At 61.1% G+C, this 17,667-nt stretch overlaps 1 protein-coding gene across 4 annotated transcripts in view; it reads left to right on the top strand.

The window, feature by feature from the left end:
• Positions 1–17,667, top strand: part of LINGO1 (leucine rich repeat and Ig domain containing 1) — a 98,807-nt gene that overhangs the window by 77,353 nt on the left and 3,787 nt on the right. The window contains exon 1 of one of the 4 annotated variants that reach the window (XM_012651864.1): positions 4,407–4,618. The exons of the other annotated variants lie outside the window; for them this stretch is intronic. Coding sequence (XP_012507318.1) covers positions 4,613–4,618 — 6 coding nt within the window. The 5' untranslated portion in view covers positions 4,407–4,612. Of the gene's footprint in view, positions 1–4,406; positions 4,619–17,667 lie in introns of those variants that run through there. 4 annotated transcript variants of the gene reach the window in all.

The raw sequence follows: 17,667 nt of genomic DNA on the forward strand, positions 1-17,667 counted from the left end.
GCGGAGGGGTTAAGCGGAGGCAAGAAGGCCATAAGCCTGGCCACATCTCTAGGCCCACTGCCACGAGGGGACTTCCCTGCTAGCCCTCTCACGTGGCCCCACCCTGTTGGCCTCCAGAGCTGCGCCCATGCAGGGCCCTGACCTATGGATTTTCTGCCACTTCTTGAGCCGCTTCACTCTAGCCCGAGTCTCTAGGACTTCATTACGCCGGCGGCCTCGGCAACCCCAGCTTGCAGGGCTCTGAGAGCTGACGGGGAGTGCTGGGCCTCTGCCGTGGCCCCAGACGCTACATGGCCCCCAGCTTCTGGCCTTCAGTCTTCTAGGGACTCAGGGTCCTCCGAGGAGCCCCCACTTGAGACCTCATCCCACCACCCCCACTGTCTAGGCAGGGTCACAGAGCTCTGAGCTTAGAGACTCCTCGGGCCAACCCCCCATTGCATAGCTGGGGGAACTTTGGCCCAGTGAGGGACAGTAACCCCCTCAAGGTCACACAGCAAGTTACCAAGTTACTTTGTGGCACAAACAGGAACACGGAGTGCACCTGAGCACCCAGCTCCGCAGGGGCCTCCAGCTGCAGGCCAGCTCCACGCCCAGCGCCACTTGCCCGGCGCCCACCTGCCTCCCCAGCTCCTGGTCTCCGTTTTTCTTGCTAATGAGAGGTCTCAGCAATGACTCCGCTGTCCCAGCCATTTTAGAGCCGTCATTAATTTCAAGTGCCTTCAGAAATCATCATCATCGTAAAACCCTGCAAGCTACTGAGATGCAAGCGGGCAGGGCCAGCACAGAGCAGGCATGCAGGCAGCGTGTGTGCCACCCTCTCCTTCCTGTGCCTGGGGGACCCCTGGTCCCCGCCCAGCCCCACCTCCTGCCTCCTCAGCCTCCCAGAGCGAGAGGAGAGCAGGGCTTGGGCTCTGACATCAGACACACACACAGAGCTTCAAGCCCCTAGATACAGAGCGAACTTGGGCAGGTCACCGGCCCTCCCAGAGCCTCAGTTTGCTCATCTGTACGATGAGAATAGCAATGCCAATCTTGAAGTGAGGTGAAGAATGGGAAGTGTAGCTCAGAGCCTGGCTTACGGTAGGGGCTGAATAAATGTCACAGGGCCCTATCCCCTCCTCCAAAGTCCCCTGGCAAACCCATTCCAGCTTCTCTGCTTTGATGCCACCAGCTCCTGCCTCAGTGGGGCTTGCTGAGTTCTCACCCGGAAGCCGGGATCTGCTGTGCTCACCTGTGAGACGTGCGGTCTCAGACCTGCTCTTGGGAGCTCCTAGTCTGAGGACAGAGCGGGAGGAGACTAGGGCCTTGCCTCTAAGGCCGTTTCAATCTGGGGAGAAGAGACAGGAATAGATCAGACTTGGTTTGGCGTAAAAACACAGGTGGAAACTGGGGACCTGCCATGCCAAGGGGGTGGACCAGCAAGGGCAAAGGCTTGGGGGTGTGGATGAACATTCTCTAGCTGCAGCTTCCGGACGCCATGCCCTGGTTGTGCTAGGGAAGTCTCGGACGGAACCCTCCTGATGCTTCACATTCCCCGTGGCCCTGGGACCCCTGCGAGGGCTCTTTTGAGGACCACCCCACCAGACAGGAGCACAGAGATGCCTGTTCCACAGCTCATGCCCAGGCGTCTGATTGGGGACCCAGTGACAAGGCCCCCTTGCTAGGGCCTCTCGGTGACAGGTCAGGGGCCTGCACTCTCAGCAGGCCCAGGCTGCACCCTCAGAAGACTTCTCCTCCAAGTTGTTCCCCCAAAGCCTCCCCCTCCGCATCCTTTCCACTGGGGAAGTAAGACAGGGAGAGCTGAGAGGAGACACAGGGAAGGGGAAGCGCTTGGATGCCGTTTCCCACGGAGGACTGAGGCTGCGGGGCAGTTCCTCCCAGGTACGGGTCATCCCTGCTGCTCCGAAGCGCAGAGCGCTAACTGTGAGCGCTAGAAGACCCCACCCCAGCACGCCAGCTTCCTCAGCCAGCACCTGGGGGTTGGAGGGTGGAAGCACCGGGCTCTCCCCCATTTCTCCGCCCAGATCACTGAGGCAGGGAGCAGGTGAGTCGGGGGTGGAGATGTGCGGTGGCCGCGCCTTGCCTGCGTCAGTCGCCGCACCAGGAATAGCCCCCGCCCCCGTCCCCGCCCCCGCCCCCCAGCGGGTCTGCGCGCCCGCCGGGCGCCTGGCAGAGCCTTTACTCAGGAGCGGGCGAGCGCTATTCCTGTCGGGCTGGTGGGAGGAGGCGGCGCGGGAGGGCGGGAGCTCACGGGTAACTCACAAACAGCCGGGTGGGGGCTGGGAGTCTGGAGAGGGGGCCGGGCAGCGCGGAGTTGAGGGCCAGGGAGGCGCCTGCGCTGGCTGTGGAAGGGAGGGGGACTCCTGCAGACGCCTCCCCACTTCCCTCCCGCCTGCAAGTCCCTCTGCCAAGCCTGCCCCTGCTGGTTTACTCAGCCCTAGAAGGCGATTCAAATTCCCTTCCCATGCCGTACTAGCTGTGTGACCATGGGCAATTTGCGTAACCTCTCTGAGCCTGGGGTTCCTTCTCTCCCTCACGAGGGAACAGCAGTGCCTCCTCCTAGGGTTGCTGGAGGATGAATGTAGAGCACACAGCACAGCGTCGACACCTGCTCGCAGGGGCTCTAGCTAGACCTAGGACGAGGGTGGACGTAGCGGTAGAAGACGGTGACAGTCCTCCAGTCGGGACTGCAGCGGAGTGGCAGTGAGCCTGGGAAGTACCCAGAGTTGGTTTGGCTGGAACAGAAGGTCTGTGCGACTCTTTGGGCTATTTATGAGGCTGAACGGTGGAGAAGCAAGATGATGCTGGGGACGGGGGGTGGGGGGTGGGAGAGTGGCCTCTCCGTGCCAGCCAAGCATCTCTGCCGTGAATGCCACGCAGGCCCCGTGGGGGAAGGGGTGGCACCAGGAGCAGGATCCTAGGGTCTGCCCCAGAGTCTGAGAGGCCTTGGGCCAGTTTGCCCCTCCCAGCCTCCGCTTCCTTCCGCAGCCCAAAGCCCTAGGCCAGTGGACTCAAGGTATCGGGAGCACTCCTGTGCTGATGGGGATGCTGCCAACCGTGGGGCAGGGTCGCCTGGTGGGTCCGCCTGGCGGCTACTCTAACAAAACTGGCTGGGCGTTAAGGAGCTCGGGCTTCAGGACGGACAGGGGTGTACAGTGGAGGGCGAGGTCCCGCGGTCCTGCTCTGCAGGCTTTGGCGAGACATCCCGCCAGCCTGGTCTCTGTCTGCCGGGCAGGATCTCTGAGGAGAGACGCGCCCCAGCGAGGAGCCGCGGACGGTCCCGGAGCGGGTTAGGGACAGCGAAGCTCCGGCGGAGGCTCGGCAGTGCCCCCTGCGGGCCGCCGTGCGCGGTGCCTGCGGCCGGGCCGCCCTCCGCGGGACCGGGACCGGGAGCCTGGCCCGGGCGCCCTCCGCAGGCCGGGGAGCGGGGCTCCAGACCCAGCTCCGGGTGGGGCCGCGGAGGCCGCGCGGCTCCCTCGCCGTCCCCCGGAGCTTTCCGCTTTGCCCGCCTCGCGCTGAGGCCGCCAGCACGTGGGGCCTCCAGGGTTCGCGACTTCGCGAGACGCGAGGACCAGGCGCGGGCTCCAAACCACGCTGCCGGGCGGGGCCCTGTGCCTGTCGCGCGTGTGTTCGTCCACGCGGCAGTGTGCAGCGACCCGCGTTAACACGTGTGACACGCTCGCGCGCTCACATGCACATGTGTGGCCACACACGATCACACGCGCGGGCGCGCACCCGGGGAAGCCCGCAGCCCGGGCTCCCCGCAGCCCGGCACCCGGAGGGGCGCGGCCGTGTGCGGGGCGGGGCGCGGGGCGCCAGTTCGGGCGCGAGGCCGCGCGCCCCTCTCGTGCCCTGCCGGTGTCGCTGCCCATCTGCGCGGGCAGGGTTGGGGCGCTCCCCGCTCTCCGCCCCCGGCACCGCGGCCGCGCCTTCTCCTCCCGCCCCTCCCGCCGCGCGCGCTCCCTCCCCGGCCCTCCTCCCTCCCGGCTCGCTCCGGCGCTCCCTCCCCGCGCCGCTGCAGAGCGCGGAGCCCGAGCGGGAGCCCGGGCGGGAGCCGGCGCGGGAGCCTGAGCGGGCGGCGGGCGACAGCGCGGGCGGCGGCGGCGGCGGGTCCCAGTCCCGGCCCCGGAGCGAGCGGAGTCCCCCCCGCGCCGCTCCGGCCCCTCTACCGGCGCGGGGCTCCGAGCAGCATGCGGGGCCGCTGCCCGCCGGCCCAAGCCCCGGCCCCGGCCCCGTTGCGGAGCGCGCCCGGCCTCGACCCCGGCCCCAGCGGCAGAGGCGGCGGCGGCGGCTCCTGGCCTGCCCGGGGCGCGGAACCAGGCTCGTGGAGCCCGCGCCGCGCGTCCTGAGCGCGCCCGCCACTCCGCCCTCCGGGCCCGTGGCCTCCCGCCTCCCCACTCCCGGGCCCCGGCCCCGGCTCCGGCTTGGCTCCTGCCCGCGTGGGACCGACAGGCGGACGGCCAGCCCCGCGAGGGCGAGCGGACTGCCGGGCGGAGGTGTCGGAGGAGGAGGAGACGGAGGAGGGGGCTGGGCAGGGGCTGGGGCCGCGCCGGGCCGGCGGGAGAGACATGCGATTGCTGACCGAGCCGAGCGGACCGAAGGCGCGCCCGAGATGCAGGTGAGCCCGGCGGCCGCAGCCGCGCCCGGAGCGGGCAGCCCCTTGGCGAGCACTTCTGGGGGCCGCCGTTGGCCCTGGCTGCGCCCTCCTGGGGCTGCGGTGCACCCCCGTGTACTCAGACCCTCTTTGGGTCACAGGCCTGATTTCCTCTCAAGCCTCAGAGATGAGGATTCTTCCTTTCCCATTCCGCTGACCCCAACAAATTCTAGGTTCGCAAGCCAAGAGCCCGGAGCTGTGGAGGGGCCCCCGCCGGCGTCCCAGTCCTGCTCCAGTCTCCCCCTCGCGTCCCCCTCCCATTCTGAGCAGTGGTCACCCTCGACGGTACTCCGCCTGCTCAGCCCTGGGTGGGGGCCTCTCTCCATGGACCCCAGATACCCCCAGGCCAGGGACGGCAGCTCCCCCGCCACACACAAGCAATGCCCCTTTCCAGCTCCTGCCAGTGAGAAGGAGAGGGAACAGGGAGTGGGGAGAGTGGCAGGGAGGGAGTTGGGGACAAGGAGAGCCCAGGAGCCCTTTAGGGGCCTCCCCTTTGTCTGCCTTCAGCTGGGCTTCTCACCTCCTCCTGCCCCACTTTTCATTCTGAGGCTGAGCTGGTGGGAGGTGGGAACCAGCTGAGAAGAGGGAGGTGAGGAGGGAGCCTCCTGCTACCCTCCACGCCCTTTTTGCGTTTGGCTGTTGGTTTCCTGCTCCCCAAGGCGCCCAGATGTGTCCCTCCGGGTGGATCCCACTTTGAGGAGGAGGGGTGGGGCCAGGCCAGCGTGCTGTCCCTCCTGGTTCTTGCTGGGATCACAGCGGCCCCATCCAGCCCTGGCTGTGCCAGGCACCTCCTCTTTGTTCTCAGAGGCCCTGGGGTCAGGGCGGGGGAGCAGGGGCATCTTGGAAGGATGGGAACAGCTCTGCCCTGGTTGGGTGGGAGTGCAGTACCATCTGGGCAAGCCCCTTCCTGCCAGCCCAGCTTTTCTTCAGTCCTCCTCTGCTTGCCTTGGGCAGCCAGAGGGCGCGCAGCCCAGCCTGGCCCACGGCTCCTCCTCGCTCAGCCCTGCTGGTCATTATGCCAGTGGCTCCAGCACTGGGGTCTCCCGTGCCTGGGGAGTGATGAGCCAGGCGCCCTGCCTCGGAGAGCCCGGGGCTTCCCCAGACCCAGCCAGGAGCAGGAGCGCAGGTGAGGAGAGAGCGGCCAGCTGCTCCCAGCCCCTTTGTCCCTGTGCAGGCCAGGAGGGGCTCAGAGTCCTCATGCCTCTAGGAAGGTGCTAGTACCTGGTCCACTGGGACAGCATGACTGTCCTTCCTGCTTTCTACCAGTGGCCTGAGGCAGGAGGGAGGGTACGGGTGGCAGAGGGGAGAAGCGAAGAACTCCTTGGAACCATGCTGAAAGAGGGTACAGACTCGGGCTCCCAGCAGCACCTGCCCCTCCTGGAGGGAGCTTAAAAAGGCAGGGACAGGCCCCCTGCGGCCTCTCTTGTTGTCTCTGCCCCCATCCCCACCCCCTGCCAATTAAGTGTGAGACGGGCACTGGGTAGGGATTGGTTAAGGCTGCAGTGCTCCCGGGGCCTGGAGTTAGAGTGGGTCCCGAATCGAAGGGACCAGCTTTTAGGGGCTGGGTGTGTGCTCAAGGCTGAGGTCCTGGCTTGTAGGCTGAGGGGCCCTGTGTGACTGGAAGGGAGGTGGAGAGACCACTCTGCTCCTTGCAATAGTCCTCTTTGATCCTGGGGGCCATCTTCCCCATCCCTGCCTCTGAGCACCCATTTTTCCTTTACTGGGCATTGTTTTCTGAAATCTAGAATTCCAGAGGGACCCCCCCCAAAAGAAACACCTCTTATGGAGGTGGGCTGCTGTCCAGCATGAAGCCAGACAGGATCCCTGGGACCAGTGATGGCTCGTGTGGCACTGCTCTGCAGGGGCCCAGGAAGCAAGTGTCCAGAGGACATTCAGGGGCTGCGGTGTGTTGCTGTTGAGAGATGAGGCAGTGACTTGTGCAGGTCCCGTGGAGGTCTGAGGCAGTGTGTCAGGTGGAGGGCAGAGGAAGTGCGGCCAGGGGAGGGCCAGGGAGAGGAGGCAGTAGGTGGTGGTGGTTTCAGAGTCAGGGCCTTGGTCTGCTGGCTGGAGTCTCTTGGTCTAGCTGTCCTGTGTGTGCCACTCTGTGGAAGGATGGTGGCCTTCCAGCACCATCCTCACCTGGCTTGGTCCTGGTGTCCTTGCCCAAAAGGCTCTCTCCTCTTCTTCTGGGCCCTCCTGCAAGAGGCCTCTCTGACTGCTCCAAATCACTGGTCCTCCTCCTCCTGTGCACCCACAGCAGAAAATCACACTGGTTTGCACCTAACATTTACCAGCCCATTCAGTCCTGCATTTGTCCTGCACGTCCTGGCTGAGCTGCTGCCCTGCTCTGGGCTGGGCCCTCCCGTGGCTCCCATGGGTCGCCTTTAACACCCTGGGCAACTCCAGTACCCTTCCTTTGGGCTCCTCTGCCTGCTCCCGGGGACGGGGCAGACACTGGGAGGCACCAGGGAGCAGATGTTGGCTAGGTGGCAAGGAGTACCTTGGAGGGGACACAATGTCCTCAGCCTGCATGGATGGACAGAGCTAGGTGACATCAAAAATGCCCAGGCAGGAAGCTGAGTAGCCCACGCAGGCTGAGAAGGGTGCGATTTCTCCCTGGGGGCCGAGGCAGTCAGGGGTCCTGTAGGAAGAGAGGGAGGCTGACTGAGTCCGGAGGAAGTAGCAGACTCTGCAGAGACAGAAAGCAGGGGGTTCCAGGACCAGGGCAGGTTCTTTGTAGAAAGAGTGAGGATGACGATGGTACGGAGTAGCTCTGTGGAGGCCACAACGATGAAGTGTGCTGATACGTGCAAGGCATTTAGAATAGTGCCTGGTATACAGTAAGCTCTTAATACAAGCCAGCTAGTCACAGTTCGTACCAGTGATGTGCTCGCACTCTTGTCCTTGTCGGCGGTAGGTGCAGAGATTTGATTTTTATACCTGAGAAAACAGAGCCAGAGTGGTGGAGCGACTTGCACTCGGTCCCCAGCTTACCAGCACGGTGCTCAGCCTCCAATGCTCCCTCCTGGCCTCTGGGCTGGGGCTCTTGCTCATGATCCAGCCTGGCCTGCTAATTAATTAATCAATGTGTTTAGTGTTAATAGCAGTAGTAATAATATTCTAATGAGCACCATGACCTTATTATCCAGCTTAAACTCTAACACTTCTCCACACCCCATCCCTTGGCTTCCTTTTCTGAGGCAGTGACTACCGTAAATTATGTATTTAACATTCTCTTGCCTCTTTAAAATCATATATTTTAATGTATAGAAATTGTTCAGTTTTAGTAATTTTTGGACTTTATGAGACAAGCATGAACCATATACAGCCCTCATCATCGGGTTCTGAAGCTTCACCTCTGTTGCTGTGAATAGTGGACACGGCTCGTTCGTTTTCACTGGTGTCTAATGTGCCGTTATTTGGACATAGCAGTGTATCTGCCATTCTCCTACCGGTGGGCATTTTGGTCATCTCCCTCTTTTGCTCTTAGAAACAGTGCTACCATGGACCTTCTTGTCCCATTCCGTGAGGCAACACGCAGTGTCTCTGGGCGCACAGCTAGGAGCAGAATTGCTAGGCTGCGGGACACGTTCATGTGCAGCTTTACTAGGAAATGTGGCACCGCGCTTTCGAATTGCTTGGACCAGTTTACGCTTCCCCCAGCAGGAGCTGAGTGTTGTCAGACGTCTTGATTCTTACTGATCGAATGAGTGTAAGATGATATTTCGTATGGCCTTGATTTGCATTTCTGGAATTCAGGGTTTCTGGTGTATGGAGTGGGGGCTGAGATGGGCAGTGCGTTTCGGGTGCGCAGTAAGTGGTCGTTCCCACCGCACCTCAGTTTCCCCAGTGGTGGGGATGCTGTCTGTGCAAGCCCAGAGCTTGGGGGTGGGCGAGAGCAATCGGGGAGGACTCCCCAAGGAAGCGGGAATAAAAGAGGAGCAAGGAGTGCTGAAGTCTCTGCACATTTAGAACAAAAAGAGGACAGCAAACTCCAGGAACCCCAGTGGCTCTCTGTTGCCCCCCAGGACGGGAGGGCACGATCCTAGCTCGGGAGGCAGAGGGAGCCAGTGTTTCATTATTTTAACACCCCCGCTTCCTGCATAGTCCCTGAGAACTCCATCTCTACACCCTGGCACGTGGCACGGAGCCTGGCACTGGTGAGTGCTTACTAAGAGTTTGGTGACCCAGGGAATGAACACTGGAGGGAACAAATGTGTGGTCGTGCCCTCTCCGTGCCCACTTCCTCTCTGATTGCTCTTGCCTGTGGAGAGGGTGGGGGTGGCGGAGCAAGGTGGCTCCTGGACATTTGCAGGGCCCCTCCCCACAAGGCCATCAAGCCCGCTGCCTGCCCAGAGGGGCTGAGGAGCCCGGTGCTGGCAGGCTCATGTGGAGTGGCTCCCTCTGCCAGCCTCGTGCACCAACGACTGATTCCACACTGCCTTCCCCGCCCGGGCCTGGGCCCCTGGAGCTGGTTAAAGACGAGCGCGGGGCAGGCGGAATAATTATGCCTATTTCATGTGACACCCAAATTGATTGCCACCAGGGTGACATTACCAGGGCATTGTTCCTCGTCTCCAACCTTTTATTACATGTTATTAGGGTGTGTGGTGTGTGTGTGTTTTTCTATTTTTTCCCATTTCAGGGAATTAATCTCTCTGCCACCTCCTCTGCTTCCCTCTGCAGAGAACCTGCTCCCGGCTCTGGGAAGGAGTAGGGCCCGGCCGGCATGCTGCCTCTGCCTGGCCTGGCGCAGGGCTGCAGAGGTACTGGGCTGGCCATGTCAAGTCCCTTTACTCGGACGCAGATGGGCGCATCTCAGAGCTGAGAGGGGATACTGAGGTGTCCATCCCAGCAGAGGTGTCTTCCCGCAGCGCCCTTTATCTATGGTCTCTGCTTGCATGCCTCTCGTAACGGGCTGCTCACTTACTACCAAAGCAGATCTTCCATCTTGAGCCATCTGATCTTCTTCCAACTGATTCCTCACGTTGAGCTGAATGGGCCTCCCCTGTGACCTCCACGCATGGGTCTTGGCTCTGCTCCCTGGGCCTGCAGTGGGTCCCTTGTACCCTTAGCCTTGATACACTCCTTAGAGATTTACAGAGGTGCCAGTTCCTCTGCCCCACCACCCCAGTGTGGGCTTCTCATGAGCAGGCCCTGGGTGACGCCATCAGTTGTGCCTGATCAAGGGACAACACCTGTATGTGTCTGACCAGAAGGCCCGTCACCTCCTTGATGCTGAGCTCGGGTTACCAGGCTGGAAAACTGGGATTTGGCAAAGAGCTGGCCAGGATTCAGTTGCGCAGAGAGGGCTTTGGGCAGGCAGTGCGGTGAGAAGGCAAGTGTTTGTGTTTGTAGTCTGCCCGTCCATGCTAGAAATAACGTGCCGGACCCTGGTTTGTGATGTATTCGGGGATCGTTTTTAAATCTTTTCTCCCTTTGAGGCAGAAATAACCCAAACCTTCACCAGTCCCTGACCTAACCCCACCATGGGGGTGGTATGTGACCCTCACGTGATGTTGAGGAGAAAAGGCCGCTCCAGTGGGGAGGCTGGGTTCTTCCTAGGCCTAGCCCTGAGTTGCCGTGGGACCTTGGACAGGTCCCTGATGCTGGCCGGGCGCGGTGGCTCACGCCTGTAATCCCAGCACTCTGGGAGGCCGAGGTGGGCGGATTGTTTGAGCTCAGGAGTTCGAGACCAACCTGAGCAAGAGCGAGACCTCGTCTCTACTAAAAATAGGAAGAAATTAATTGGACAACTAAAAATATATAGAAAAAATTAGCCGGGCATGGTGGCACATGCCTGTAGTACCAGCTACTCCGGAGGCTGAGGCAGGAGGATCGCTTGAGCCCAGGAGTTTGAGGTTGCTGTGAGCTAGGCTGACACCACGGCACTCGAGCCCTGACAACAGAGCAAGACTTTGTCTCAAAAAAAGTCCCTGATTCTCCTGGGCCTCAGTTTCCACATCCGTGTGATGGTCTCTAGGGTTATCATGCCTTCGAAGTCAGGCAAGCTCAGGAACTTGGGCAGATGAACTAACAGCTCAGAGCCTCAGTCTCCTCATGAGTAAAGTGGGGTTAATGTGGGGGGTCGGCAGGGTCATTAGCAAAGCCCTTGGTGTGTGTGCTCGAGGTGAACGTCTCGTCCCTGGACTCTGCCCCTAGCCCTGTGAGGGCGGTGTGAAGTCCGCCATCCCCTTTTCCGAATGAGGAGTCTGTGGTCCTGAGAGGTAAAGCCACTTGCCCAAGATCGTGCCGCTCAGCAGGCCCCTGACCTGAATCAGAGAGAGGTAGTGCACAGGAGCGGTCAGGACGGCCTGGGTCTGACCGCCTCAGGCCTGGACCGGCTCTGCCACTTACCACTGTGTGGTTTTGGGCAAGTTGCATCACCTCTCTGTGCCTCAGTCCTCTAATCAGTACAGCAGGGACAATAATACCAGCCTCAGAGGGTTATTGTGAAGATCCAACGCGTGCGTGCCTGGTGTGCAGTCAGTGCTGTGTCCGTGTCAGCTGCTTTTTTAACAAGGCTCCGTGGGGGAGCGACAGAGAGCGCGGACTCTGGAGCCACACTGTGGGTTTCAGCTCCTGCTGCCTCTGTGACCTTGAACAAGTTGCAGAACCACTTTGTGCTTCCGCTTCCTCCATCTGAACAATGGGGATAATGACAGTGTCCTCAGTGGGTTGTTGTGGGATTAAATGAATTTTTGTATATAAAGTGCTTGCAATAACGCCTGGCACACCGAAGGCCCTCCACGAGGGTTTTCCCATCATCCTTATCATTGTCATTATGTTTATTAGGTCTCCGGCTAATCCCAAATCCCATGCTAGTCCGCCACTCCCTGCAGCTCCCCACTGCCCACCCTGGGCTCTGACCCCCCACACGCACGTCCCAAGCCCAAGGCCAAGGCCCACGGCTCTCCCAGTGGGTGCTGGCAGGTTTCCAGGCCTGAGCTATTCCCAGGGTAGAGGAGCCCTGAGCGCTGGCGCAGGTGGGGGGGGGTCCCCTGGGGGCCCAGGAAGGCAGGAGTGGATGAGTGGGGATGAGGTAGGAATGTCCCAAGGGGCCACTGGCCTGGACAGGGGATGGGGCCAGAGGCCTTGAGGGGTGTCTTCCTGTCCCTGAGAACCTGGGTTAGCATCTTAAGACATGAGACAGGAGATATGGGGGTGTAGGACCTGGGTTTTCCTTGGACCCCCCAGGTGACTCCATATAGACTCTTGCCTACCCCTCCCCAGCTCTGGGACGGCGCCCATCCAAGTAGGGCGCCATCTGCTCAGGTGGGCCCAGCACAGGCAACCTGTGAAGGGGGCGGGCAGTGCCCAGAGTGGCCCAGGACCCCCGACCCCCACCCCAAGGTCACACAGCAGGGCAGGGTCGCGCATGCTGGAGCCCAGGCCTCAGCCTTTTTCTCACCCAGAATGAGCCCCCTCTAGGCCCTGCTTGACTGCTGCTCCCCTGCCAGCCTGCCACTCCTGGAGGGCAGAGCCTATATATAGAAGCCTTTAAACACTAAGTTGCTCTGACAATTAAAATTCATAATTTATCCCACAAATGGCCTGGGGCTGCGGGCTGGCCGGAAGGCCGGCAGCTCCTGAGATGGCTGCGCTCTGGCAGGGTGGGTGGTAGGGTGGGCAGGGACATTCCTCCCTCTAGTGCAAGGGGGCCGGGTGCTAGCCCAGGGCAGCCAGGGGTGCCCGGCAGCCACCTGATGAGGGTGGCTGAGGCCAGGGGAGCACATTTGGGCGAGGAATGAGCTGTGAGAGTGGCCGTCGGGAGGAGGGGCAGCCGCACACACACCCACTCTGGCCACACACACACACACACCCCGGGGCCGGCAACTCTTTGCCAGAACCAAGAGCTAAAGGAAAATAAAGAATTATACACGACAAAGGACATGACCTCAATTTTCTTCCAGGTTGATTTTTCTCTCCCCGTGGGGGGCGGCTGAAGGAGGAGGAGGAGAGGGGAGGGCAGGCAAAGGCGGGCGGACCAGCCTGGAGGAGACAGACGGACGGACACTGGCTGCCCGAGGCAGCGCCTGGAAGCGGGTCCGGATCTCTCCTGCAGGATCTCAGCCTGGGCGCTGGGCTTCTCTCAGGGCCCCTGTCCAGCCTCGCCCTCCCCATGTGCCCCACGCAGGCCCTGCTCCCGGGCTCTGCTGGATCAGACTGGCCAGGACTGGATTATTTCCCCACTAGCAGCTCACACCTTACACCATTACCAGCCATTCGCACCTACGCGGAGTCAGCCCTGGAAAGCCAGAAAAGAGAGCCTTTAAAAGGAGTCCCGCAACTGGGTCAGGCTTTGGGGTAGGTGTCCCAGGATGCTCTCACACTGGCCAGGCTACACATCGCCTCCACCGGGCCGTTCCCTCTGTTGAAAACGCCTCCCCCCACCTGTCCCTTGGCCTGTGAGAGTACTTGTATTCCAGCTCGAGCTCACACAGCACGCCCTCCTCCTCCAGGAAGCCTGCCTTCATTGAGAGCCCAGACTAGGAGCTGCGGAGCAGCGTGCGGGTCCTCCTGGCGTTCGCATGAGCTGTCCCAGCAGCCATTGGACGGGCTCTCGCAGCCCCTTTGCCAGAGCCTCTCCTGCACCATGGGGCTCTCGGATCAGGGGCCACGTGACAAGAGGCTGCAGAAGCACCCACAGAGGGAGCGAGAGAAGCACGCCAGCAGTGCTGCTTAGAGGGGGGCCTGAGCCCAGAGGGGACCCACAGAAGCTGCTCCCTCCTTCCTGGGGCCTGAGAAGAGCTGTCTGGGGAAGGGGCTCTGAGCCGGGTCTGCAGGCTCCTGGCCTTGCTGTGGGAGAAAGGACCCGGGCCGGGGTGACCCCTGGAGTCCTTTCTAGACGGCCCGGCGACTGGGCCCAGTTGGCTCTGGGCAGCGGCACTTCCCTCCCACCGCTTTGTCGTCTCATAAACTGGATCCGGCAGCATTCTGGAGCCAAAGCGAAGAAGGGACCTCAGACAGGCAGGGACTTGGGGACAGGGCAAGTCACAAGGACCCAGACTTTGCCTTGCTTCTGTGCTTTGGCCCCCCAGCGGGAGTCCCTTCTCCTCTCTGAGTCTCAGCCTCCCCAGCAGGCCCGAGGCTCGCCCCTGTGATGCGGGAAGGCGGATCAGGTCCGAAGGGCGAGCCGTGGTCCTCTCTTTTTTCTCCAACTTCGGGCCCCTCCACCTGCCCCCTGCCCCGTCTTCCTCCTGCTCCCCCTCGGCCTTGCCTGCCTCCCTCTCACCTCCTTTCTCTGCTACCTCGCCCACATGTGTCTCCCGCTCTCTCCGTTTCTGTCGCCTTCTCCCTCTCCTGCTCTGCCAGGCACTTCTGGCGGCGGCCGCGCAGGCTTTCTGAAGCCCTCAGGCCCTTCCCAGGCCTGCTGCTCTCCGCTCTGTCCTGCGGCAGCCCCAGCCACAGGCCACCGGGCAGGCAGGGGGCGAGATGGGGGCGAGATGAGACCGCGCACACCCACCCACTTCCCAGCGCGGAAACCGCCCCGGCCACGCAGCCAGGCTGAGGACCAGAGGCCCGTGGCTCGGAGGCCCATGGCTCGGAGGCCCGGGCCGCAGCCTTCGCGGGGCAGGCGCCTCCACGCCAGATCTCATGCCTGTGTGTGTGGGGATCCCTGTGGTCCCTGAGGAGCGCTGAGTGGGAGCACCATGAAATATTGATACCGTAAACCTAAAATAACTAAATCCGCCATCCTGCGCTGCAGCCAGCCCCAAATTAGGTGCGATTCAAGCATAGGCGGCAGCAGTAGGCACAGGAGAAGGGTGGTGGAAAAACATGACACGCGGTGCGTTTAGCATGCCACTTTCTGACAGCTGGGGAAGGCATTTGTCAGGTTTTGGAGGCAGGACACTGGGATGTAGCTGAGGACTAGCACCCTCCCTCAGCCCTGGGGCCTCACCCTGGCACTACCCAGACAGGCCAGCCCCTCCCCTGGACCAGCTGTGGCTCCAAGGGAAGTCCCCCTCCGCACCAGGTAGCTCCCGGGGCAGGCAGCCGACCAGGAGGAACAGAGCTCTGCCACCTGCTAGCTTTGCAGCTTAGGCCCAAGGCAAGTGAATGCCCTTTTCAGAGCCTCAGTTTTTCTCATCTGTAAAATGGGTGAGAAATACCTCTTCGGCATGCTGGTGTGCGGGATTCTGAGACAATGTGTATAAAGTCCAAAACTTGGCCCATAGCAGGGGCTCTCCAAATGTTAGTCCCTCCCCTTTACTGAAAGTGTCTGGCTTGTGTGGGCCTGGCTGGGTGCTAGGGAGGCAGGCGCACCCTTTACCCTGTGGATACTGTCTTATGGGACAGAATGACCTCTGACCTCCCTCAGTGGTTCTCGAACCTGCCCGTGGGCGATGATTCCCCTTCCTTCTCCACCAGTGTCCCTCCCCAGCCCTAAGCCCTGTGGGGACACTCTGAATGTGATGCCCCAATCAGGGCAGCCACACAACCTGGGGCCACCCTCAAACAGGCCCTTCCAGCGCTGGCAAAACTACAATTTGGGGCCTGAACCGCCCCCCCACCACACACACACTCCCCTTTACTCCCAACCAGGTGTGAGGGCTCCGGTTTTCCAGCTGGGGGAGTCTGGTTTCTGCTGGCTGTTCCCACAGGTGCTCTGGCGTCTCGCCCCTCCCTGCACAGCGCAGGGGAAGCAGGCCGGAGAGCGCAGGCCTCCCTGAGGTCGCGTGGCAGGCTGGCAGCCAGGAAGTGCGTGTCCAGGAGCACTGCCTGAGCCGGGGGCATCCGCCCGGAGCGCGCGTGAGGTGTGGCGCGGCTGCTGGCCTGTCCGGTTCTGCTGCAGGGGAGCTCAGAGCCCGGGTCTTGCCCTCCGCAGCACAGTCCAATGGCTGGGCTTCCGCCGCAGAATGGGGAGGACTCTGGCTGCCGCAGGGTCTGTGCGCGCTGCCCGGGCACAGCGCTCCTCTGCCCGCGCACCTGCCTGCCCTTGATGTTTATTACCTTTGTATTTATTGGTCCAATTTTTAAACTCACCCTTATGGAAAGCCCTTTAGGGGGCAAGGATCCAAAATCAAACACTGATTAAAATGCATAAAACACCTCTTCTTGGCAATCGCAGGAGTAGCCAGCAGGATTAACGGTGCTAGAATGGCAGGAGCAGCACATTGCCCGCTCAGCAGTTTGGGTGACCCCTCAGACGTGACCCTGCCAGCATCCCTAGATGACAGGGACCACATGGGGGTGTGAGGCCAGGATATTAGGCCCAGTGTGCTGTGCTGCTCCTGCTGTGTCAGCTTGGGCAAGCATCCTACCCTCTCTGGGCCTCAGTTTCCCCACCTTTCAGGACAGCGCGTGTAAAAGGCAGGGGAGGAGGCAATTCATAAGATGTGTCCTCCCACAGCTAGCGTGGTCCCATGGAGCATGGCCCATGGCTCTGTGGGTCTTCCAGGCTTGGAGGTGGCAGCTGTAGAGTGCACGGCTGGCCAGCTGTTCCACCAACACCCTTCAGCTTCCCGGGTCTCATTGCACAGTGGGCCTGCTCCAGAGTCAGCCCCATCGAAAACTGAGAAACTCACCCCTGCAAAAACTCCCTCGTGCACACACACTTCCTTTCAAAGAATACTCACTGGGGTCTGTTCTGTGCCACACCTTGCTCTGAGGCTGCAGACACACTGTCTGCCTTGGGCACCTCACTCTCCAGCAGGTAAGACACATGTACCCATGACTGACCCATGATTAAACATACATGACAGGAGAGGTGCCAAGTGCTGAGGTGTTGGGGCATGTTTCCCTCTTTGCTCAGGTCACTAGGAAGCTCTCCCTTTTAGTCATTATGCAGGACTTTGTGTCATTCTTTCCTAACTGGCTTCCCTTCTTTAGCTTTTATCTCTTTATCCTCTTATAGCATAATTTTTCTGTCAGTTGGCTCAAAGCACTTTTGGAATGAGGTGTGCCGTACACCAACTACACAATATCACTGCTAATAAGAATAAAGTGGCTTCGGCGTTACGGGCAAGAGATGATATCTGATGGAGTAGGTCAAGGATGGCTTCGTGGAGGAGGCAGCCTTTGGGGTCGAAGGCCACAAAGGCTGCTGGGACAGTTCTCCAGAAGGAGATGGCTTAGAGGCAGGAACGTGTAGGACAAGTGGGAACAGCTGGGTGGCTTCGCTGGGGGAAGTGGTGGGAGAGGAGGTAGATGGGTAGGTTGAGGCCAGGTGGTGGCGGCCAGATCCACAGAATCTGGATAAGGGGCTTCCCCACATCTCAGCGTGGCCCGAGTCCCCACTGTTCCCCTCATTCCTTAGCCTCCTCCTCCAGCAGCTCCTGTCCCGCCCGCCGGCCCGGCCCTGAGCGGCGCTAACGGTCCTGTTTGCCTCTTGGGGTCCCCAGCCCCCCACTCGCACCAGCCCCCGCTGCCGGCCCAATTACTTATTGATCGCCCGTCAGGATGTTTGCTTCTCTGGTGGGCGCTGGAGCGTGTGTGACTGGAAAAGAGCTTTGCCGGGTGGGGTGGGGAGAGGCGGGGCCACAGAGCAGTCGGGATGGAGAGGACGAAAGGGCCCGAGGGGAGGGTCAGCGGGGACAAAGCCCTGGGGGATAACAAAAAGCCTTGCAGATTCCATAACATGTCAGTAACACCCTGAGTCCTCTCTGGTTAATCAATCACTTAGTCGATCAACAACCAGGAAGTGCCTGTCAGGCCTGAGAGACTGGTAGAGCGTTCGGAAGTGTGTGGCGCCGTTGGAGTCCGACAGACCAGAGCTCCTGTCTCAGTTCTGCTCCCTCCACCGTGTGGGGCAGCCACACCTCTCAAGCCTCGGCTGCCATAATGGCTGATGCAGGGATGGCTATGGCCCTGTGTGAAGGTGTGGGGAGGCTGGCAGGGCCCACTCGAACAAGCCTCACGTCCTCAATGCTGCCGTGTGGACGGGCACCGCCAGGGTGGCCTGCGCTGGCCTGGGCTGTGGGAGGCTGACTAGAGCCGCATAGAGCCCTGAGCCCGGGTCACTGGGACCCTGAAGACGGACAGATAAAGGCTCAAGGGCCTTTCGAGGG

The sequence above is a fragment of the Propithecus coquereli genome, unplaced genomic scaffold (assembly GCF_000956105.1).
Source record: "Propithecus coquereli isolate 6110/MARCELLA unplaced genomic scaffold, Pcoq_1.0 Scaffold372, whole genome shotgun sequence".
NCBI classification, from domain to species: domain Eukaryota; kingdom Metazoa; phylum Chordata; class Mammalia; order Primates; family Indriidae; genus Propithecus; species Propithecus coquereli.